General features: G+C 41.8%; 3 protein-coding genes across 6 annotated transcripts in view; all 3 read right to left on the reverse strand.

The window, feature by feature from the left end:
• The window catches only part of pinx1 (PIN2 (TERF1) interacting telomerase inhibitor 1), a 42,923-nt gene extending 37,169 nt beyond the window's left edge, over positions 1–5,754 (reverse strand). The window contains exons 1-4 of the mRNA XM_056294645.1: positions 5,730–5,754; positions 4,683–4,792; positions 3,550–3,642; positions 73–154 (exon numbers count right to left, since the gene is read on the reverse strand). Of these exons, the coding sequence (XP_056150620.1) occupies positions 73–154; positions 3,550–3,642; positions 4,683–4,792; positions 5,730–5,748 (304 nt within the window). The 5' untranslated portion in view covers positions 5,749–5,754. The remainder of the gene's footprint in view (positions 1–72; positions 155–3,549; positions 3,643–4,682; positions 4,793–5,729) is intronic.
• A 7,239-nt stretch (positions 5,755–12,993) lies between these two features.
• Positions 12,994–20,952, reverse strand: tdh (L-threonine dehydrogenase). 4 transcript variants are annotated; one of them, XM_056294346.1, is made up of 9 exons: positions 20,737–20,952; positions 18,695–18,892; positions 18,213–18,255; positions 17,944–18,014; positions 16,656–16,805; positions 16,338–16,510; positions 16,054–16,144; positions 15,318–15,587; positions 12,994–14,310 (listed from the first exon to the last, which is right to left on the reverse strand). In XM_056294346.1, the coding sequence occupies exons 2-9, from the start codon at positions 18,882–18,884 to the stop codon at positions 14,171–14,173; spliced, it is 1,128 nt and encodes a 375-aa protein (XP_056150321.1). In that variant the 5' UTR covers positions 18,885–18,892; positions 20,737–20,952; the 3' UTR covers positions 12,994–14,170. The 4 variants fall into 4 exon arrangements, with proteins under 4 accessions (XP_056150321.1, XP_056150323.1, XP_056150322.1 ...); XM_056294348.1 differs by lacking the exon at positions 20,737–20,952 and adding an exon at positions 19,487–19,497; XM_056294347.1 differs by lacking the exon at positions 20,737–20,952 and adding an exon at positions 19,222–19,470.
• Positions 20,953–21,729: 777 nt separating this feature from the next.
• Positions 21,730–24,588, reverse strand: part of mtmr9 (myotubularin related protein 9) — a 29,467-nt gene continuing 26,608 nt past the window's right edge. The window contains exon 12 of the mRNA XM_056294344.1: positions 21,730–22,443. The gene's annotated coding sequence lies outside the window, so the exon portion shown is untranslated. The remainder of the gene's footprint in view (positions 22,444–24,588) is intronic.

Below are 24,588 nucleotides of genomic sequence, written 5' to 3' on the forward strand. Positions count from 1 at the left end.
ACTTAAGTTTCCCCAAATAGCATAAATTGGCATATATGATATCTACGGTGGATAAATGTGATAATTCCTTACCCTTGTTGTTGTTTTGACCATGGCAGTTATTTAGCTCAGCCAAAAGCTGATTGAAATCATCTTGGTGGGCAATCCAGTTATCCTGTAAATACAGCAGCTTTTAAAACACAGACTGTACCAAGACATTTCTACTTGAGAACCTCATACATAAAAGTGCCTTCCAACATAAAACTGACCTCAAACTGGAGTCACTCTGAATTTAAAGCTGAAATCTGCAGATTTTCTTCATTAGTAATGTCTATTTTATCCATTTGAAATGTGGTGAAGATGTGGGTATTATGTTGACCAGGCAATTAACATTACAGTAGAACAGTATTCTGGTATAGCTGGATATATGGAGGAGGCATAAAAAAAAACATTAAAAAACAAAAATAGACCTGTCGCAACCAATTTTCTCAGACTTCAAACAAGGTGTAGCAGCCATTGTGTGCCATCAGCTCAGCAGGAAACAGTTACCACCTTTGTAAAAATAGGATCCAAAGCCAAGCCAGGTGGTCTAATGTACTACAAACTACATCAAATCACTGTTTCCACCCCAACTTAGCCATTAGTAGGCAAGGGGCCGAATAATCATGAATACTTGCTAACTAATCCATGTCAACAGTGAAAATGAATCACGAATAAATGAATAAGTGAAATTAGCCCACAGTCCAAAGACATTCAGGTCAGGTGAATTGGCTGTACCAAATTGTCCCTAAGTGTGAATGTGTGTTGTGAGTCGGCCCTGTGATGGACTAGCGGCCTGTCCAGGGTGTCTCCCCGCCCTCTGCCCAATGACTGCTGGGATAGGCTCCAGCATCCCGCGACCCTAATTAGGATAAGCGTCTTGGATAATGGATGGATGGACGGGCTTGGATAATGGATGGTTGGATTACAAGTAAAGCACATACGTGCAGCAGAAGTTAATTTTACTGTACCACAAAATTACAAGTTTTCATAAGCATAATCTATAGCCGTTTGTTAATTTTGTCCACAAAATTGTGACTTTGTCTAAGTAAATCCATGCAGGAGAGCTGCAGCACTGTTGACAAACCAGATGTCACACACTCTCTGGATGTCTTAACAGTCCAAATGTCTTTGGACTGTGGGAGGAAACCAGAGCACCTGGAGGAAACCCACACAGACACAGGGAGAACATGCAAACTCCACACAGAGGACAACCTGAAACAACCCCAAAGGTTGGACAACCCCAGGACCTTCTTACTGTGAGGCGACTGTGCTAACCACTGCGCCACCGTGCCGCCCTAATGATAGCTCATCATCTGTGACAGACGTAATTCTTGGTATTTAACAGATTTTCTTCCTGGTTCATTTCTGTAGTAAAGACGTCAAGAGATGCTAAGAACTAGTTTTCATGAATTTATTTCCTCTGTGGCAGCAAAACACATGAGAGCAGCCTTCAGAAACTCCTGCAGGTTCAATTGGATTAATCAGAATCATGTTTATTGGCCATGCAGATTTGCACATACATGGAATTTGACTCCAGTTTCGTGGCTCTCGCCATGTACTTAACATAGAATAACAACACTACAACATAATCTTCATATATAATGAAACACTTTCAGTGCTGACCAGAATAAAAACACTGGCTAGCCTGGGACATTAAGGCTACAACAACCCATATTGCAACACTGTAAAATACCGTAGTTACTCTGGTACTCTCCATTCAGAAAGAATATCTGTTGTAATGAATGAACATGTAACTGTCTAGTCCTGAAATATGACAACCTCCACTTTTTTAAACCCAAGTTTCAGTAAAAAAAAAATATTGTCTTATATTTGGGCCAATACAGTATCCTTTCTATCCAGAGCAGCAGAGAACTCTCAACAATTTTTTGCTGGACCCAACAGCGGGGCCAGCCCTACACATGCGGCTGTCCGTGAGTGAGTTTCACTGTTAGTAGGACGGCTGAGTTGGAGTTTCCCCATTAGCCACATGGAACAGTTTTCTATTACCCCAGAAAATTGAATCGGTTTATCTGGACACAACGTGTATTGGGAGAAATGTTTCATCCCTCATCTAAGTGACTTCGTCAGTCTCAATTTAGATGAGTGATGAAATGTTTCTCCTAATAAACGTTGTGTCCAGATGAACTGATTCAACTTTCTGGGGTTTCCTTACCTGGATCATTGAACATGGATCAAGACAGTTTTCTATTATGTCATCAGCTGTTCACGAAACCAATGTCAAAACAGCTGCATTTTAAACGTAGTCACGCAAAAACTGCTGTTTAATAAATGTTGTCGCGGTCCAGCCATACCAGATATAATCTAGTCTTGTTTCCGTTCATTCGGTTTGGGCGCTGAGCAGGCTTTCAGGCAACACAAGAGCACCGCTGCACTCTGAAACCCATTATTTCTAATGGCTTGCACCCCACCACGATGGCTTTTCGTTACATCGAGCAAAGCATAGCGCACTGTGACAAAAACCAGCGCAGCCAATAGAAACGAGGCAGTCAGCTAGGCACGGAAGACAAAATGGAGGAAAAGACAATATAAAATAAAACAAATAACATAAAATATAATTAAAAAAAAGGTAATAAAGCTAATGACAAACTTGTCCTTCTAGAAGTTTTGAAAACTCCGCCTATTTTGCTCTGTCCTCCGCGACTTCCCCGAACACCTAGTCAGATGTGCACTGAACCCAGTGTCGAGCGCAGCTCAAATCGTGTTTTATCTGAAACGGCCATTTGTAAACCCTGCACCGATCTCATATATGGCCTCTATGGAATCCAATTGACGGAAATCTGTCATAGCAACGGAGAACTTTAATCAATGCGGTCAACTACATACCTTCACAGCCCCCACCAACGCCCACCAACAAATATAACATCTCCTGGGGAATTACTGCAACATTGTTCTTCAGTAATACTGAATGTCTATCCAACAGGAGCATTGCTATAACAGCTTCACATTTCAATCTCTTTTTTTTTTATGCTGGAGTTGTTTTCCCAACACAATTATGCTTGCCGCAGCACCAGTGTTAATTCGACCTGGTCAACAAATTTCCACAACAGAATATGGAGACTGGAGAGTAGCTCCAACCATGGTACAGATACCAGTTAGAACTATTTAACTTGAGTCTGTGTTCCAGATGAATAAAATAACCATTTATTTGAGGAAAGATTGCAGATTTCAGCTTTAAAGACAACAAAATTTCAGAAGACAAGGTGACCTTATTTGTTTAAGATGTTCTACTGAATTAAGCATACATTCAGACCACAATCACTATGGTAATGTTTGCAAGCACATGGATACCATCTACACCTTTTTGCCAAGAAAGAACTGATTAGTGACGTGATATAATAAACCTCTCAGATGTTCCAAGTTCTCACAGTTTTCATTATTGGCTTGCTCTTTTTTTCCTGGATGCCTGCAGGATGCTGGAGTTTTAAGACTACAGCTGCCCAATAGTGGAAAATTACAATAATTCATAGCTGCAAATTGTAAAGAGGCACTCATTTTATCTGTGCTCACCTCATGGCTAACAGTGGTTCCAAGACCCAGGCTGTCATTTTTCACTTTAACTTTGATGTGATCTGTGGAACCTTGCTCAGTTTTACCCAGGCCCTAGAAGGGACAAAAAAAGCAACACTTAAGATGCAACATCAATGTTCAGCTGTCATTTATGTATCAGATTTGAATTCTAAGACATTCATCATTGGATCCATAATGCACAAGTCCAAAAATATGTTACAGATTCTTTGTGGTATTTTTTCAAACATATTTACACATGTGTGTACAGATTTCGCCTCTTCCATTGTAAACAAACTAGAGCTGTTTACAAGAAAATATTTGTTGTATTCCTTTAGTTTATATGAGACTTTAACTTCTCTGGTACCAGAGTCTTGTAAGATATATGAAACAGTACTTTTAAGTTGTTTACCAGTACCAGAGATTCCTCAGTACTGAATATCACCAATTTGCACCTTTATGTTGAGACTGTGTTTTGTGTGTAAAAAGAACTACTCATCTCTCAAAGTCAGAGACAGAACTGCTAAGCAGGGTTTCCAAGCTCCTGCTGTTACTTCATTTTCTATTCGTGTTTTTCCCATATGGCACAATTTACCTGTGATGTGCCATGACGCGAAACATTAAACAATAGAACTGGTTTTTTGGGGGGGGGGTTTTATGACTGAAAATTCATACATTGGATGGAATTGAACACAGTCTTTCCATGCTGTATACAAAAAAAAAACCCAGACTTCAAGTGTTAAAAAATTGAGACACATGCATGAGATGCAGTTGAGTCACTTACCTACAGGGACCTATAGTGAGTGCAATGTTAAGAAACACCAGGATCAAATCGTTGTTGAAAATGCTGATTAACTGTCCTTGACTCAAGTATATTTAAGAATATACATTAGCCCTGTCAGGTAACATGAGATCAAAACTGAATGCAACACTGATAGTCTATTGAGTACAGCATATGACAAAAGAAAACACAGCCCGTGTAGACCAGCGGTTTCTGTTAATTGCAGAGGCAAAATTACTCCTTGAATTCGTTACAGTAATTTTTGAGTTTGTGAGAAATGCATCGGCTCTGAGAACATATTGAAATAGCCTCTACTGACCCAACAAGTAACCCAAATAGTACTCAAGGCACATACCTTGCCCTTGGACCAGCCCATTCGCTCAAGCATCTTCTGGCCGAACTTGGATTCATCATTACTCCAGGTACTGTTCCTAGGGTCCACAGACCATTTCACTTTCCTCCGGGCTACAGGGTGCAAACCAAACAATATTAGTTTAACTACATACTCAAACTGCATACTCCCACTGAAATACAGCAATCATATGAGACACATGTCTACTACAGCACGCTGACAGCTGTCAAATATCAAGTCAGGTTTAATTTTATACTAATCCCAAGGTAGTCCCGTAGGGTTTTACAATCAGTACAATACACAACAATACAGTATATGACAATATCTTTGGACCCTAGACACGAATGAGGAAAAACTCCACAAGAAACACCTTGTCAGTAAAAAAATGGGAGAAATGTCAGGAAGAGCAACAGAGGAGGGATCCCTCGTTAAGGGCCAGACAGACATGCAACATGTCTCGTATGCACAAAATACACAAGGGTAACAGAATTATGTGTACCATCATAGATTTTACATAGAGCAGGGTAATGCAGAATGTACCATCAGATTACACACAGAGCAAGTTAATGTAGAATAAATACAGCTAATGCATAAAATTTGGCAAATTTAAATGAATTGGTATCGTTGTCACTTATTTGAGGTGCGTGTTAACAGGTGTTTTGACAATACATAATGGGGACGTTGGACTACTGATCTTACTCTGACCTGAAACAACCGCGCTGCTTTCACCGGCAAACAACATAGCTTATGTCAGAGTACCAAGTCATGGTTATTAAATAATACGGTTATCATCAATAAAAAATAATGAGTCAATGACAAGTTGTTTACAACAACATTAGGGGAGAACATGCGTTTACCACGGCTAATGTAGAAAGCTAATGCTAACTAAGTACATAAACCATTTCACAACTGAGAAAAGTATTTTAAGAAGAAAGCTCTTGACAGTGGATGGCTTAGCCTTATTAGAAACGTAACAAAAGCGGAATAAAGTTTGTTATCAAACTGAAAAAAGGGGGAAATGCAACGTAAAAGTAGAGGCAAAGTACTCACGCTCCGCAAGCATGGACATCCTGGGGTCTTTAATCGCCTTGGCGGAAGTCGCGTAGGAGTCCCAGGAAATGCCTATAAATATGTCCGAGTGCGCCGACTGTCCAAATTACATTTTCAGAATTACTCCTGGAATGTGATACCATATATTCAATTCGATTGTGATCTAAAATTATTGAGGCGTTCAAGTTGATTTTTTTTCTTCTTCCTGGAATTGCATACCGCTACGAGCGACTGTAATGAATGTCTTTCGACAAACGAGGGCGCATAAAGTTTAACAGTAAATTAAGTATTTGAGCTCAACGTCGCGGTCCATACAAAACCAATTGTTGATCTCAGGAGGGTTGTATCGGGTTGACACACGAGCCCCCGCACCGTTAACATAATATAAAGTATTAGTTTGTAAACTGACAATGACTGGAAATAGTCAACACTGGTAAGCTAATTACGTAACCGTTTTGCGCGGAGTGTACAGGCAACATCCATCACTTCGAAATAGGATTTCTTTTTTTATAACCTTTGTAGTTCAAAAGAAATCTTAAATATAAGCTCATACGTGCTTATGCGAATTGCTGATAAGCGTTCCTTGTCTCATGCACGTTTTACAAAAGCTATTTTAAAAACGTGCGCCAGCCCTATCGGGAAACAAAAGACAGGTTACCTCGGGTAAATATATTGTCAATATTCACAAGGCCATTTTCTTTTGCATAACCAATGTCACCAGTCAGTCAAGATCTTTGGGAGGTTTACTCTTAGGAAACAATTTCATTGCTTGAAAAAAACCCACTGTGTAAATCCAGGGTTACTGAACTGCGTTGGATAACCTTGAGGAGTTTGCCAGTATCACTGTGTCCATATATATATATATATATATATTCATTTCTATTGTGAAGAGTAGTTTAAAAAAAGAAGTCCATTCATCCACAGGGGATTTTTTTTAAACATAATCTAAAATACTGTATTTTTCACTGCTCATTTTCCTCAGCCTCTGCTTTCCAGCCTCCCCCCTTCAGACGCTAGTGTCATCATCCTTATCCCAGTAATTTATCAGGCCTTCTTCCAAGATGGCATTGTTCCTACTCCCACTCCTGCCAGCTTGTTGGACTGTTTCAAACACCATATTTTATTCATTCTGCACTATTGGGTATAAACAATGAACAACCACATGGCACTTGTTATGGAGCTACTTCTACAAAGACAAAGTTCATGTAAATCAAAAAGCCACTGTAATGTTATACAAGCTCCTTCTGGAAACGTTTGATACTTTGGTTGAACTGCTATATGGCCTTGAGGTCGGACAGGCTGAAAGATTGGCAGTTCTATCTATTGCTTCATTAGTATGTATTGAAGCCAAAACTCTCAGCAAGGTACTTTCCAATCTGCTCAGATGACCCACTGGATAGCTTTGGGCATTGGATGCCACCCTGAGGTTTAGAGGCTAGAGTGCTGCTTAGCCTGGTTTATGAATCAATAACTCAATTTTGTTCCTCACGTTCTCCTCAGCTTGCACTGAAAGCCAAAGAGGGAAGAAGAGGGAACCATTGTGTGACAATATCTTTCTTGAAAAGTGTAACCTAGCTGGCCTAACTATAGCAAAATGATTCACTTGCTGTTACAAACTATCAGTCAAGTCAATTGACTTTATCTGTGAAATTTTAGCTCGCTAATGAGCCAGTGAAAGTTAATACATCTTTCAAAATTCTCTGAGCGAAGTCCCAAATGCAGCTTGAGTAAATAGCACACAGTGATTGAATTCTTGAAAACAACCCAAAGCAAGCATTAAGGTAAAAGATGCAAAAAGATAAGATAGTGAAAAAAGTCCTCCTGATCCTGTCTGCCCCAGAGTCGTGTTGCATTTACAAGGCTTTGTCCAGGGGATTAGGAAGAATAAGGCTTAATTCCCTGTCCCAGAGTCAGACAGCCTGTCAGTATTTGTGACCCTAATGGTCAAGGTCAGAATGTGTGGAGGGTGAATCTGACCGAATCAGTGGTTATAGTTAGGTTGTAGCTCAAGACAGGGATTAAGCTGTGATTGTGTAACAGTGTGGGAAGCTTGTGAGGGATCGATGGCACAGCACTGACAGCTTGAGACGACAAATCCTCAAGACACATTGACGAAAAAAATGCCGAGTTGCAGTACCTTTAAAAACATGGCAAACCTGATTTTTAATTTAATTTCTTTTGTATTTTTAGACCTATATTGATTTTTGTCTTACCTTTTGAACTACTTAGAAATTTAAGTTTTCTCCTGGCCCAAAGATTTCTTCTTAATAATTTTATAGTTATACAGAGCCTGTCTTCAACCTCCTACAAGTGCTTCAAAATATTTTATATTATATATATGGCTACTCTGACAATGATTTTGCATTCTCAGAATGGGGCTATTATTCTGGATGAAAGCATAAGATAGGGCATATAGATAAGATATTTTTCAATGAACATTTACTCTACATGGCTTTGAAAATGCAGACACGGTGTTGTAGTAGTGATTCTATGGTAGTATACACTGTTCAATCATCATTCCTCAGCCATTTTTGCTCCCTCCTTTTCCCACATGTACTCTGACTGTACAGTGTGTACCAGAAATGAAGGAATTACAATGTGCACAGCTAACGGCTGCAAGAAGGCGTGCAGGAAATTTTGCATACACACACTTTTTGAGGGCAAGCTTGGGTCAAAGGTATCATTGTTCATCCATTGCTCACTGTGTCATTGAATCCTAAGCCTCATAAATGTGATCGTTCTCATGTGGAAGAAGATGATTTAATGACCATCATCACGATATCCGCTATGCTCCAGACTGCTAGAGAAAACGCTATCGTAAACAATTCAATGCTTTGAATTTTATCCTTTTAGAAAATGGCTTTTTGGGAAGCTCTATTAACCATAAAAGTGAGTTATAGGTAATTAGCAAAGGCCAAAAGGTGTCTCCTCATTAAGATCATCAATAAGTGGAACTGAACTCACAGGATAAGAACTCAAGAGGAACAATGTCGAGAGAAATGGGAGAAATGGACCAAGTTTACATGTCAATGACTAGATAAGTGAAAGGTGCGCTGAATATTTCACAGAAATGTGTGGACTTCTTGGAGACAGTGGAATCCAGACCTTTCTGTGTTTTCGTTTTTGTTTTTTTCCCCTTTGATGTCTTTGTATAATGAAAAACAATAAAAAATAAAGTATTAAAAAAAGATCAATAATTGACTTTTGAGTTCCATAATTTGTAATTATGAGTAGCCATGGGAAGGTGAGGGGCTCTAAAAAGCCAAAGGATTTCACTGTTTTGATTCTGATGAGTGGGAGCCAAATGCAGGAGAGTGACGTATTGTCTTTCATGTATCTGTGGGTGGGAGTTGGGGTGGGGGTGGGGGGTGGGGTGTAGGGTCAGCTTGCATTACCATAGCAACAGGTTTCCTTCCAATAACAGCTGGGACACAACGTGTTATGGCACTTCTCCAAGGCCCACCCTCAACACCCAAATCTCACCATCAGCGCCGCCCAGCCCCCTCCTCAGTCTTGTTTTCGTCCAAACGTATCCAATCCCAGCTCCTTCTGCATAAACAGCGGCTCCCACTCTGGTCCCGCGCTCTGCCTATGAATCTTATTACATGACGAAGGACAAAACAGTGGGTGCCCTGTGGGGGGGGGGGGCTGGCAAGCACTCTGATTGGTTAGTGACAGACAGGCGTGCACACACACAAGGAGACTTGTTACATAACAGGCAAGGTTTTTCCTACCCAGTTAAAGAACATGGAGGAAGAATTAACGACCCGGTCAGATTTGTCCTTGTTCCATTTCCAAACTCCTCCTTCTGGCCCAGTCTCCCTTCTTTGACTGTATTGTCTTGATGGTTATGTCTAGTTAGTTCAGCACACACACACACACACACACACACACACACACACACACACACACACACACAGCCAGCTTTGGATATGAGAATTTTCTGACTTGGCACTCAGCTTACTCAGTTCTTGGTAAGAACAGGGCTCTTCACTGAACTGGGTTGGGAACACCCAATTCAGTATAGATATAGTCACTGCTATAGGTGTGTGTGTGTGTATGTGTGTGTGTATGTGTGTGTGTGTGTGTGTGTGTGGTATCTGTTGCTCTCCCTGAGGTTTCCTCTTATTTTTATTCCCCTGTTAAAGGATTGTTTTTTTTTTAGGGAGTTGCCCTTTAACTGATGCGAGGGCCCAAGGACAGGATGCTGTGTTGCTGTAAAGCCTCCAGAGGCAAATTTTTAATATGTGATATTGACCCACACAAATAAAATTGACTTGACTTGATTTGATTAAATAGATTTTTTTCCCCCGTGTTTATTTTACACCAGGGATGTTTGAAATCATGCATCAGTAAAATTCAATTTCCATGGTACAAACTCACTTCCATAAAACATTTTCAGTGATGCATGTAGTCACGCTAAGAAAATTGAAGAAAAAAAAAGCGCCTACATTTGGAAAATCATATGTCAAACCCAAACCCCTGTAATTTATCTTCCATTAATGGTTTCCACCGAGCTCCTGCAAGTAAACGAAATACACTGTTTCATTAACTGCGCCAAGAGTTGGAAAGTTGGAGAAGATGTCCTCTACTCAATATGAAAGGATCTCATGCAGCCTGCATACTTCAAAAATACATGGCAGTAATCACCAACATGATTATGCACAGTAAACTGTGTTAGGGGGAACAGTTTAAAGTGTTACTGTCATAAGGCTTGAACTTACGCATGTTATTCTTTAGGTTTATTGTCATTTGTAAATAGAAACATGGTGCCTGCATTCAGACAGTATTGAATTGAGGAAATGGTTCATGGATTTCCCCAGGAGTCTTGCAACATTTGACCACTGAGCTAAAATTGCACTACACTCAAGCTTTGTCTATAAATCCTGGTTCATACCCCTCAGACTGAAGAAGTCTCCCTCCTTTCTGTCTCCTGGCTGGCTTTGCAGAACACAACAAACCAAGGTCACCTGGGTGGGGACAGTAATTACTGACGTGCAGAAACTGAAGAAATGCTATCAAGCATGTTTGGCCAGATTCATTGCTATGGCATACCTCAAGGTTGCAGTTTGCGATCTCATTCAGTCCGTTCCAGACGACTGCATTCACTGATGTCTGGGACAGGTCACTCCCACAGCCTACTCTCGTCCTCACAAGACTTTTCTTTAAATCAAATCAAATCAAATCAGTTTTATTTGTAATGCCCAATATCACAAATTACAAATTTGCCTCAGAGGGCTTAACAGCAATACAACATCCTCTCCTTAGACACTCTCATTGGATAAGGAACAACTCCCTAAAAAAACTCCCTTAAAAAAAACTCTTTCAACTTGGTTTTTGGGCCTTTTTTAAACGCACACCCTTGCAACAAATTCTAATAGTCTGTCTTGCAGATAAAACCAGCTCTAACGAGTCCAATCTTCCATTTGTCCTTTTACATGGACAAAAAGATAACATCACATTATTGCCATATTGGATCAAATAGTTATTTATTAAGGTAGATTGTTGCTTGCCTTACGATTTTGGAGTTGGCATATCAAATATTTACTGTGTAAATAAATGTTTTGTTTTTTCATAGATACACAGTCACTGATAGTCCATTTCCAACAAAGGTTTAACTCACGTACATTTTCACATCTTATGAGAAGAATCTGTGGAGCATGGAAGAAGTGAATGTCAGGGCACATTACATTCTGTATAACGTGGTTTATTTTTACATTTACTGCATTAGAGGGGAGTGTCCACGTTGCATAAAACGGACATCTCCTTTTGAACCTGCTCTTTTAGAGATGGAGAGATGAGTTTGCATCGTAATACTCTTATTACAAATGTCACCTGCCCTCTCACATTGCAAATATCTCTTTGCATTACATAAACAGGCTTGCATCGAGCTGAAGCCCTGCAGGGACAAGGAAAAACAATGAAAGTAAAGTGCGACACAAAATTTGGACAAAAGTTTCTCGTCGATGGCATCTTGTCTGACTTTGACGCATGCGCACTAAGTCTGGTGTACGCCACAATATCGCTTGTGACCTTTCATGGTTCCCCATATGACTTTGACGTAAAAAGGTTATTTATGGTGTATCGAATTTCAAGTTTTAGCTGTCAGTGTGTGACTGCATACACAAGTTTAAGCCCAGCTAAGTCTTCTAGTACCATCTTGTTTTTTGTTTTTTTGTTTGTTTTTTTTTTCATTCAAATGCTGAAAGCACAGCAGTCTAACCGAACTCTCTGGGGTTTCGAGACACTGGTTCATTTGTTGCAGTTCCTGCTGACTCTAGCTTTCGGGTAAAAAAAACATCACTTTTGGTATGATTTGGATCATAACATCCCCCCCCCTTTTTTTCTCCCCAATTGTGCTTGGCCATTTACCCCACTCTTCCGAGCCGTCCCGGTTGCTGCTCCCCCCCCTCTGCCGACCAGGGGAGGGCTGCAGACTACCAAATGCCTCCTCCGATACGTGTGGAGTCGCCAGCCGCTTCTTTTCACCTGACAGTGAGGAGTTTCACCAGGGGGACGTAGCACGTGGAGGATCACGCTATTCCACCCAGTTCCCCCTTCCCCCTGAACAGGCGCCCCGACTGACCAGAGGAGGCGCTAGTGCAGCGACCAGGACACATACCCACATCCAGCTCCCCACAGACACGGCCAGTTGTGTCTGTAGGGACGCCCGACCAAGCCGGAGGTAACAGGGGGGATTCGCACCGGCGATCTCTGTGTTGGTAGGCAACGGAATAACGCCACCCGGGCGCCCCTGGATCATTACACTTTGAAACGTCTGATTCTGTACATTATGCAGTTTCCCAGTTTCTGTCTACTGCAACTTTGCTCTTGTTGAAACACAATTTGCACATCCGACTAATTGGCTCTTTGACTTGTCCTTCTTTGAGGCTATATAACACACCCTATTTCCACTACCATGTGCACAAGTCTGTGGGGAGAGAGGCTATGCTCTCATGATGGCAGTTTGTTGATTTTAGGTGCCTAAGTCGGCTCGCGAAAATTCTGATAACAACTTTGCAGCTGATGTAATTATCTCAGTTGCTTTATTTAACATGCAAATATATCAGCCTGACAGAGACATTTTGCGCTTAATCATTCTTCTGTGTTTTTTACTTTCTTGAATGCAAGAACTGAGATCCAAGGAGTTTTGACTCTAGATGTGTTTTTACAAAAAGGGAGCTAAGAAACTTGGGTACCGACCGAGAGGATTCGGTTTATGTTGCAAGTTGTTTGTAAAACAGGCACCAGGGACTTGGGTACTTGGAAAAAAAAGTTTTTATTGATAGAGGATGTTCTGTCAATCTAAGAATAAACTTAGCTAAGACTTCCACATAGAAAGCAATGAATGCCTCATACAGAATGATGGAGAAAAAAAAAAAAACAAAGAGCCACAAAATGTGGCAGTGTAGATGCGGCACGCAATGTCACATTTCGCTCTTTGTTATAAAGTAACCCCAATGAGTTGATGAGAAAATACATTTGCTCACAATGATGTATAAAGGGACCATTGGCCAAAAAGTCCACACTTAATCACTATTCCAGAAGTGGACTGGAGCACTTGTACACGAGTGCAAAAAAAAACAAAAAACACCTTACTCAACATGATTCCTTAACATTAACCAGCAGAATAAATAGAGAATGCAAAATAAGTGGAATATAAAGAAGAAACAAAATATAAAAGTTATACCTCATCGTCAAATGAGTTGCTCCACATTGTTCTAAATGCAGACGCATGGTCAGATATCGCTCCCCTCAAGCGATTTTCCATTTTGTTTGTGATTTAAAAGGACTTAAATCTCTTTAAAGTGCACTGAAGAATACCGCTTGAATATTATTTTGTAAACCTCTCAATTTAAATTCCTATGTTGATTTTGGCCTTTGAACAGTTTTTGGCCCTGAATACCTCAATACTCAGAATTTCTCTGCAAATTAATAAATAGCAAATAAAAACCTGACATTTCTTCCCCAAAGACAAAGGGGTCAAGGACTTATGAATGAATGACTGATGCTACACTCGTTTGTTGAATTTCCTTGATTTTTGTCCAGAAAACATTACAGTGTTACGAGAGTACAAGTCTTAGCCATGCAAGTCATCTTTGATTTCATTCATCAAGTTTCCAGGGGCTCTGTTAACACCCACAATATTTCTGACAGCCTTACATAGAGAATAGGAAATCTCCAAGCAGATATGTGGTAGCAGAGAATGTGAGAGAGGAGGGGTAGACAGAAGGGGTCACTGGGGTTTTCTGCCTCGACCTGTGGCATGACCTTTACATTCTGCAGACATGGCAGCCTGGTGCCAGGTAAAACAGAGCCCATCTGAATTACACAGAGAAGAGAGCGAGAGAGAGAGACTATGCACAGGCCAGGTTTCTCAATTCTCTTTGACCAGTCTTTACAATATGTACAAACAACACTCCCAGAGATGCTTTGGCCACTCAGTTGGCATGAGCAATGCGTGTTTCTGAGCCAATGAAGTTGAGCATGGTCTGGACAAGCTCTGGGAGGTCGTAGTCATGCTTCCAACCCCAGTCGTTTCGTGCGTTGATGTCATCAAAGTTCATTGGCCAGCTGTCGGCTGAAAAGAAACAGACAAGACAGAATTTAGCACAAGCAAGAATGGGACCAACAAGTTGTACTGAACCTGGTTTATTTATTGAATCACATACTAATTTTATTTAAAAAAAATTTTTTTGGATTTTTTTCTTCCTTTTCCTTCCCAATTGTACTTGGCCAATTACCCCACTCTTCCGAGCCGTCCTGATCTCTGTTCCACCCCTTCTGTTAATCCGGGGAGGGCTGCAGACTACCACGTTTCCTCCGATACATGTGGAGTCGGCAGCCGCTTCTTTTCACCTGACAGTGAGGAGTTTCACCAGGGGGACATAGCACGTGGGAGGATCACACTATTCCCCCCAGTTCCCACTCCCCCCTGAATAGACGCCCCGACTGACCAGAGGAGGTGCTAGTACAGGACACATACCCACATCCAGCTTCCCACCCACAGACACAGCCAATTGACCTTTCGCAAAGTCCCGCCCCCCTTAGTTACTGTTGCCATGCCCGTCAAGCATTTCAGAACTATCCAGGAAGTAGCCGGAAAACACCAAAACATGAAGGAAGAAATTGTGTGGGTAAAAGTAACAATAATAATACGTTAGCTGTATTAGCTATCAATAATAGCTAGTAGCAAGCTTAGCTGGGAGCAGACAGGTATTTTTGTTGATTTTGGATGGATTGAGCTGGACATGGGGTCTGCTATACTGCGAAATCTATTGCCGACATTGCGCTTCTTGCGTTCTGGGTTTCGGGAAGGGAAAGAAAATTACACCCCCTCCAAACTTTTCAGATATCTAGTATCCGATTTGCAGATCCCATAGGCACACCATTTCAGCATTTTGTTGTGTAGATTGTATTGTTCTTACATTCGTAATTATACCATAACACCAAGCTAAATTCCTAGTGCATGCATTGCACATGGCAATAAAAGGATTTCTCACTCTGATTTGTGGTGCAAGTGACAATCTTTTTCTTTCAATGGCTCATGCACCCAGCCCCCCAAAAAAGGTTACTAGGTGTATTTACCGATGGCCTGTCGAACAGGGTCAATGTCGTATGTGACCTCGAGATCGGGCAGCTGCTTCTGGACCTCCTGGGCCAGTTCTTCAGGAGTAAAGCTCATGGCGTTGATGTTGTAGGTCCTCATGGTCAGCATGTCTGTAGGAGCCTCCATCACCTCCAGGGTGGCACGCAAGCAGTCGTCAATGTACATCATGGGCAGTCGTGTGTCTGGCTTCAAGTTACACTCAAACTTGCCTGCCTTAATGGCATCGTGAAAAATCTGGACAGCATAGTCTAGAAGAGAGAGGCAAAACACTTGCTTACACCTGCTTGCACATGAAGATCATTTGAAAGACTTCTAAGTAGCTGTGGCTGGAAAGGAAAAAAATGCAATGACATTCTACACATTAAAAACTTCTTCTATCTACTTAAAAACAGTTCAAATCCGCATTAAATGGTCATTAGAGTTAAACATATCAACAAAGTTAACCCTAAATAGATTACACACATGCAAAGATATCAGCTGAGGTGGAAAATGCTGACTTTTAAGAGATGAAAATATCGGTGTTTTTTTTCCAGAAGGGAGACATTATCAGCTGCCTAAAAATACCAACACATCAGAACAAGTCACCAGTATAAGCCAGTTGCATAACGAACTTGTGACACAACAGCATGGGAATGGGAATAGATACATAAATGAAATCTGGAGAACCTGGCAGGGATCCAATTGAACCATGTGGTGGGATTTTGTTCCTCTCACCTGTCGTGCCGCCTCCAGGCTGGGAGTCAGCAGAGATGATCCCTGGGTAACGGAGACAGCGGAAGTCCAGGCCATAACGGTGGTGGTAGTACTAGAGAAAATCAGAGGAAATTCGATCATTCATGAAGTATTACATAGCCTGATTGTATATCAATGTAACAAATTAGTCCACACAGTGGATACTCAAATGGTCCACCAGACGTTTTCGTAAATTGTCACTGCATGTTTAACTGTCAGTGTGCGTGTGCTTGATTTAGTGCGGGAAGGGGGTCTAGTGGTCTCACCTCGCCCATCAGCTCAGCATGAACTTTGGAGACACCATAGATGGTGCGGGGTCTCTGCACACAGAGATCTGGTGTAGGGTTGCGAGGAGAAGTGGGACCAAAGGCACCAATGGTGCTGGGGACAAACAGACGCAAGCCATGTTCTGCAGCAATGTCCAGGATGTTGTGAAGCCCTAAGGAACAGACACAAAAACCAGGCCTTCAAGACACTGCATTTTCACAACATTTGAGTGAAAGCTGATATTTTATTCTTTTTTCTTTTTTACATTGAACCCTTAGACCTGAAGTTTCATAATTCCAAATTAAATGTTCGCTTACCTGTGATGTTGACAGCCCGTGCCAGAGGCACATTAGCCTCACCAACAGCACTGAGGAGAGCACTGTAATGAACAAGCCAGGTGATCCGGTTGTTTACCACAATTTCACGTAGGTTCTTGTAATCCAAGATGTCTGAGTAAATGAAGGGCCCTGCGGGTGACAAAGACGATTGAGCACAATTCATACATAAAATATTCTCGCAATACCAGACCTAACTTCATGCTACGTTTTAGCACTGTACCTGTGCAGAAGATTTACATATAACATAAACTTGTCTTTTCAAATATCCATTTTAATCTGTCTTCCCAATGGTTTATTTGGAGAAAATTAACTAGTGCAAAATTTTATTCCAAGATTTCTCATTTCATAGAGACTATAATTAATTTGACTTCACCTCACCTCAGTCTCTGCCCGTGTTGTTTAGGGTCACTGCCTCAATCCCAATTTATTCCTTTTCTCTCCTCATCCTTGTCCAATTACTGTTTTCCTTGTGACTAATTTCTAAAAGAACTAATTTACTTCACGCAAATAAACTGCATGTGTATCAACTGCTGTTTGACTTTCCTGTTACATATAATCAACCGTTTGTCTTCTCTGCTGTTAAATAGAGTATAAAGCTTTGCATGTGAAAACTGCTTCGGGCTCAAGTCTGTTTACAGCTCATGATGAATGGGGCTGTTAACGTTCCTATTCATCACTTCCTTGGACAGCTCGTTATTGGTCTTTCGCAGACCACTCACCATACATCAACAATTGATTCTAGAGAGCGCCTTGTTTATCAATGCGTCTTTCCTGAAGAATTTACCGACTTCCCCTTGACCATATTTAAAGTGTGCTTCAAAAAAAGAATCAATACTGATAACCGGAAAGGTTTCAGTCACCTTTCTTTACCAAACCTTTCTTTGTCGTATTTGGCAGCATGTGGCTATGATGCAAACAGTTGCGGTACATTTGTAACACATTAACAAATCATCCCATTTCATTATTGGCAAATGAAGAATTTTGCTTTAGCAGGCCACTCACTATGAGTCAGTAATAATGAATTAAAAAAAAAACAAATAAGACAAAAACTGTGCTGTTTTAAAATCCCCCTCTCGTGTGATCAGCAGGTTGATGTGTATGGTTAGATCAGTACAATGCTACAGCAGTTCTGCATGACATCCATCATCAATCACATCAATGACATGTATGGGTTTATAAGTACACGTCTTTATATGAGTCTTCAGTAGTCTGACATTAGACCCAGACATTAAAACATGGCTTGTGTTGTACAAAAGATTTTACTCACCACTGTGAAAGACGTGACTCGGAGGCTTTCTGATATCAGACAGAATGACATTGTTCTTTCCAAACCTCTTCCTGTCCCACAGGAAAGTCAAGTTTAAACTCATGTGATGCATCATAGCACTTCTCCCAAGCCTAAATTTTTTACAGCATGGCCTACCAGCCCACCATAAAATGTTCTTCCACTGTAATAACATCATTATGAGTTATGCTCAAAGTATAACTTGTGAAAAGTTAAACATGTGCTCTCGAACTTGCTGAGAAAATTCTTACCTCAGCAATTTGGCAAGCCCCACTCCCAGCTGCCCAAGGCCACCTGCAGTAGAGGAAATGATTGAGAGATAAACAGAGAAAAGGAAAATAGATGTCATCAAAGAGGTCATTCCCAATATTAACTTATGAGCATAAAATCATCTGCCATTGTTGCTATGGAGACTGAGCTGATGTCAAGAGAGAGTGGGTCATATGAGAAACGGTCAAAACTGGACGCCTACGGTTTGCTCATAACTAACGTGCCATAACAATTTCTTTGCCGCCCTCATTTTACATGCAGCCAGCGATGAATTTCTGTGAAACTCATTTGGACACTACAGTGCATCTATACATCAATTCCCTATACAACAAAGATGTCTTCCCTTTGTGCTCATAATTACGAATGCATAAACACAAGTTTGGGCTTAGCTCTTTTTCTTTAAGATTTTCATCACAACATAAAGTGCAAGTTGTAAGTGCCTCTCAACAGATATAGTGCTTACCTGTGATGAGCACCTTTGGATGGTCTGTCTCCGAGAAGGACACAGAATGGAAACTGGCATCGGATGTCACCTGTCGCGGGGAGAAGCTGATGTTTCGTACAGCCACCGTGAGGGGCAGGCACCCACATCCTGGTGGGGTGGTCAGGAGGGCCTGTTTGGCTACCTTGCTGAGGGCTCTGATGACAGGCATGCTGTTCACTGTGGAGAGAAAACCAAGTTGTCATCGAATCAAAATCCCCCAAACGCACTAAAAAAAAAAGGAAAAGTTTGAGTAACTGACTGGTTGATTGAACACGAATGTCAGGAGATCTCTTTGTGGTTTAAATGCAACAAATCGCGTCGCGGCTCTGACAGTTTCATTTCTTAGGAAGCCCATCAATCTAAGCACACAAATGAACTGACTGACTGACTGAGTGCCATCGTCTGGTGATCTCATTTCAGTGCCACGTTTTGAGGCAAACGCATTACAAGGTGCAGGCGCCGCGCAGGGGACGCCAGGAAGTAGACGCGGCACATTAGCGACTCACCATTTATTCAGTTTCATATCGTAAGTCTTTCAGCAGAAACGAGTGAGATTTACACCACACACAAAAAAAATCTACAAAAGCATGAGCAATTCCCGCTGGTTTGATGCTTTGGTTATTATCAGCCTATTGTAACCAAGCCGAAGCGGATGACGTGGAGCTGGAGCGCAGCGGTTGCAAAGCGCCTTTGCGATCACGTGGTATTCATTAAAGACAAGAGGAGCGATTCACTCCGTTTCAGCATTACCGTAAAACCCCGCTTACTTACCGAAAGCTGACGGAGCTCCCAAAAAAAGGAAGCAGACGGAGTACCTTGAGAGGATTTATACCGCCCTGCCTTCAGCGTCGGCCAATCAGAGAGAGAGGGCGGATAGGATGATGGAGTGGATGAAAACAATACACTGTTGAATATGGCGTGCGTTTCACACTCTGGGGTTTGCGCGCCCTCACATTCAGGCGAGAGACACTTTTAACGGGCTCGCTTTTCCGTAGACTAATCGTTCATACAGCAATTACAAAGCGTTATTATCAAAAGGGAGAATATGCAGTTTTTCTTTTCGGCAACAAAAAAGTGTCACGAGGTTTTGTTTTTTTTTTTGGTGGGGAGGGGGTTTGTCTATTTCTCCAGAAGAAGAAGATCCTCATCATGTGCGCTGACCAATATGTCCCCTTGCTATCCGGAGCCGTGCGCTCTCCCTGCCATCTGCTCCGTTATCACCGCTGTAGCCTACCGGTGCACCACGCTAAAGTCGGCTGTACAACGGGGGCCTCGAAACCAAATGTGAGTTTCCTCTTAAAATGCGAGAAACTCGTCCATTTAACATGTATCGCCATGTTTTGTTTTGTTTGTTTTTTTTAATTTGAGATCGATGCTTGAATAGATTTCAAGGTCGTTGACCTATATTTAGGCTGTCTGAGATAGTAACCCAGTTGCCACAGGGTGACAATAGTGTGCACCCTAGGGCTATGTACACATTCCAAAAAAATGTGTGTTTCATGCTAGCTGTTATATCTACAATTTACACTTTTACGACAACCACCTCTCAATAGCGTTGTATTAGCATACAGTAAAATCTTCTTTTCGCATCGTATTAGGACTATAACAGCACATCTTTTCCATACATATTGTACACTTGGCGAGCGGTGTTACGTGACGCTATACAACAAGAAGCCAACACGCAGGCCACGTATTCAGAGAACGTGTTGACCGGTTTCCAGTAACTATAGGCTTATCTATTCACCAGGCTGTACACCACCATTGATCTCGCTCATATTCAGAAGCAGTTCCGCTTTCCCATGCAAAGTAAAACAGCATCTAAAAGTGCGCGTTTGCGCGAATTTAGCCACCACAGATTCGGCCTGCTCACCAGCTTAGGTCATAAGATAGCAAGCAACAAAGAAAACATAAAATAAAAAAAAATCAACCTAACAAATATATACATTAATAAGCGATACGTTGCAAAAAATATTCAAAATTAAAAGAAAATGAAGAGAAAGTTTATAAGACGATTTACTCACCAATAAATAGACTTTAAGAGTCGAAAGACCGAATGTAAAGTTTCCTGTCTTTGCAGTGATGGATAGATAATAAGATGAGTCTCCTCCCTTAGTGGCTCCCCGTCAGTGTGAGACTGAGTCGAGCCGCCTGGCGTTACACGTGTTATCTCGGTCTAGTATTGCATCAGCTGCGCCGGCCTCACGCCGTATACCACACACATGTATATATATATCAGCGGTCCCCCTCCCGGCTTCGGCTGGGATTGGAGGGTTATCGGAGGTGCGGTCCCCCCTCACAGACCACTCCCGAATGACGTCACGGCTCGCTCTGTCTGTGTGCAATATGTTTTGACTATAAGGGCAGTTGTCTTCTCGCTTGTTTATGGCAACCGAGAATCCTGTTCCAGATGATCCGAAATACCTTTTATTAATACATTTTTTAAAAATAACAACAAACAAAAAAAATCACAAAAATCAACAGCGTTGAAAATGTTTTGTTTGGTGGAAATCAAAGAGACCGACTCAAAATGCATTTACATTCTCAGCTTTGGCTTATTTTTCCAATGTAATTCCACATTCGTAGTTTGCAAAGCCCCGGGCCAAAGCTGTCAAAACCAAAGCAATAGGACAACTTGGGGTTTAATTTCACTTTTGTAACATTATGCAATTTGTAGACAACGTGTATTTGGTGAATTATTTAGTTTGAGTGTTCCTACATAATCTTTTTTTTTGGGGGGGGGGGGCAAACGACAGCATTCATTAAAAGAAGGAAACAGCCTGAGCTGGACTCCCAGCCAGCTGACAGACCACATGAACTATGTCAGATAGCAAATCTACATACACACTGTCCCAGAGGGGTGTGTGTGTGTGTGTGTGTGTGTGTGTGTGACAGTGGGCTTCACGACCGATAAGGAAAAGTAAGGCCGACATGTCACACACTTGCATGCTGGAATGCCAAAACTACAAATGCCTTGGCTATTTCTATTTGATTTCGGAATCCACTTATACATGCCATTAGAAAAACAAAACATGTTGAATTCCAAACTTACCATCATGGTCAAGTCCAACAGGGATTTCAACAGACGTCTTGGAAAACACACACTGTGAAACACATTTGCAAAAACCGCATCTGCTTTTAACCTTGCAGAGAAATAACAAGAACAAGAACCCACAATGACCCCAACCCGAGGACCTCACGTGCCCATAAAGGCCTACACAAATACTGAGAAAAAAAATCAATGATGGATAGATTTAAAGTAGAAAGGAACATTTGTGTGGACTCCAGATCAGGCTGAGGAGAACATCATGGGTGCTATGAAAGCGGTGTGATTGTACACTCATTTCCAGAGATAACTTCTTTTTTTTTCTTTTTTTTTTTAATTGACGTGCTGTATTGGGATGTTTCTGGGCAGTTTCCCCAAACTATGACACGAAAAAGCAAAAACAGATGTGGCTTCTCTTTGCACCCCCCCCCTTTAATAAATGTTCCACAACCTATTTAGGGGTCTCCGTTCATGTTTACCAAGGAAAAAGGTACAACATTTCCTCCTCCATGCCCTCTTTGACTTTGAGGTTTGTTTGCATTCGATAGAGGTGGGCCAGAAAGGCCGTGCGTATCTCGGAGCAGCTTTTGCAGGGGGCTGGCTTTAGATATTCCCTGGCAAGTGTGTGGTGGATACGTGCACACACCCATGCCTGTCGTCACTGAAGGGAAACAAGTTCTTCACTCTAAAAAAGAAAAAAAAACAGCAAGTTAAACAAGTTACGAGCTGACACAGTTTCACCAGGAGCACCACCCCTCTGTGAAACTAAGAATGTCTTCTTTGCAAAACCCTAATCAATGTCAATGATGTTGATTGCCACAAATAAAAGCCAATCATTTGTTTCGCAGACAGATTTGTATTGAACTTGGATCACGCAATCCATTCACCTTCCCAGGGCTGCGTGAGAGGACACCTGATACCATGTCTTAACTGTGGTCAGAGTAGGCCAGTGGGTATCACAACTGGGTATGTCTTTGTCCTGTTCAAAACCTCTGGTGAGGAAAATCTGGTTACTGGGTGGAACTCCCCAAGCACTCCGCTTTTGGTCAAGGCAACTTGTTGGGTCAAATAAAGCGAGGTGGTCGACCTTGTGCAGAAACGGACCACCTGAAACCGAACCGGTGTGAATAAAAGTTAGCAGGGATGGTAGCTCTCGAGCCGTGGTAAATACTGGCTGCCGTCACATGCCCTCACCATGGGACAGCTGACTCTTGGCTATTTATTCCACAGTTGCCCCACCAGATGATCCGTTTGAAATAGTGATTGGAGTATATTATGAGATGAAAGGGGTGTGTGTGCGTGTGTGTGCGCATGCGCATGTGTGTGTGTGTGTGAGAGAGAGAGAGAGAGAGAGAGAGAGAGAGAGAGAGAGAGAGAGAGAGAGAGAGAGAGAGAGAGAGAGAGAGAGAGAGAGAGAGAGAGAGAGAGAGACCAACAACGTGAAGGTAAAGTGGGATGCAAGAGAGTTTTCTGCTGCCCACCATAACCAGTCTTACTGATTTAAAGCCTAGGTCAGTGGGCGGTGATATGCATGTCTTTGGGGTCATGAGATACTCTTAAGAAATCCTGTAAAGAAAATTGAAGCATTTCAGATATTTGCAAAATTTAATATTCAAGTAATAATTCATATGCAACCATGATTCAGTTGTGAATGGCTTTTTCATTTTTACATTAGAAATGACATCTTCGCATTTAGAAAAAAAAGCGGTAAAATGTGAAGGTACATTTCCACCTATTGCTTTCCCCCTTTTTCTCCCCAATTGTATCCGGTCAATTACCCCACTCTTCCGAGCCGTCCCGGCTGCTGCTCCGCCCCCTCTGCTGATCCAGGGAGGGCTGCAGATGACCATGCCTACTCCGATACATGTGGAGTCGTCAGCTGCTTCTTTTCACCTGACAGTGAGGAGTTTCACCAGGGGGACGTAGCGCATGGGAGGACCACGCTATTCCCCCCAGTTCCCCCTCCAGCGACTAGGACACATACCCACAGCCGGCTTCCCATCCGCGGGCATGGCCAATTGTGTCTGTAGGGACGCCTGACCAAGCCGGAGGAGGTTAACATGGGGATTCGAACTGATGAGCCCCGTGTTGGTAGGCAACGGAATAGACCACTATGTTTCCCGGACGCCCCCATTTCCACCTATTTTTACATTACACGTTTAACTCATTGTAAATTAATCATGAGGGTCAGTGATAAACTGTTTGCCTTAAGCATTTTTACTCACGAGTAATCTCTTTAGGGCGAAACTAAAGCGGCGAGCTTGTAAGAGGTGTATGAAATCTTGCAAGTGCAATAACAAGCAATAGTCAAGCTCATCATGTAATGGCTTGACAATTTAACAAAAATTCCATAAATATCTTAAGACCTCAAGCCTTTCAGCAGTGATCGGTGACTGTGACTCTGGACTTTCAGAGGAGTGCAGAAAGACAACGATGAGGAGCACGTGGCAACCTGCTGGTCGATGGTACTGAAGACCTCTAAGAACTGTGCCGGTGTGATGTGAAGCGATGCATTATTTGAGATTGTAGTAAAGGACACGAGTCTGCACAGTGTGTCTCTATTACTCAAGCTGAAGCTGAAGCTGAAACTGATCAACAACTTTTATTTTTATTTTACTAGTCCTTTATACTCTGCCCTAACCTCCTCGTTTTGTTCTGATTTAGGTATTTTCTGTGCTTAGTTCACTTATCGCTAGATTCTCTAGTTTCTCTCTTATACGAATCATGTGTTTAGTAGGTGGCTTCTTGTTCCCAGTTTGTTACTAGCTTTGAGCTTAGCCTAGCTTACCAGTTAGCTCTATTACATTCGCAGTCAAAGCTGCCTCGTTAA

Source organism: Lampris incognitus, chromosome 15 (assembly GCF_029633865.1).
Source record: "Lampris incognitus isolate fLamInc1 chromosome 15, fLamInc1.hap2, whole genome shotgun sequence".
NCBI lineage: Eukaryota > Metazoa > Chordata > Actinopteri > Lampriformes > Lampridae > Lampris > Lampris incognitus.

What these genes read in the sequence shown, in the direction of transcription:
- tdh (XM_056294345.1), bottom strand. An exon ending in GAGTCACGTCTTTCACAGTG is followed by an intron (nt 16,806 to 17,943) that starts GTGAGTAAAATC and finishes TGTCACCCGCAG; the next exon opens with GGCCCTTCATTTACTCAGAC. An exon ending in CCCTGTTCGACAGGCCATCG is followed by an intron (nt 14,311 to 15,317) that starts GTAAATACACCT and finishes GTTTCTTTTCAG; the next exon opens with CCGACAGCTGGCCAATGAAC.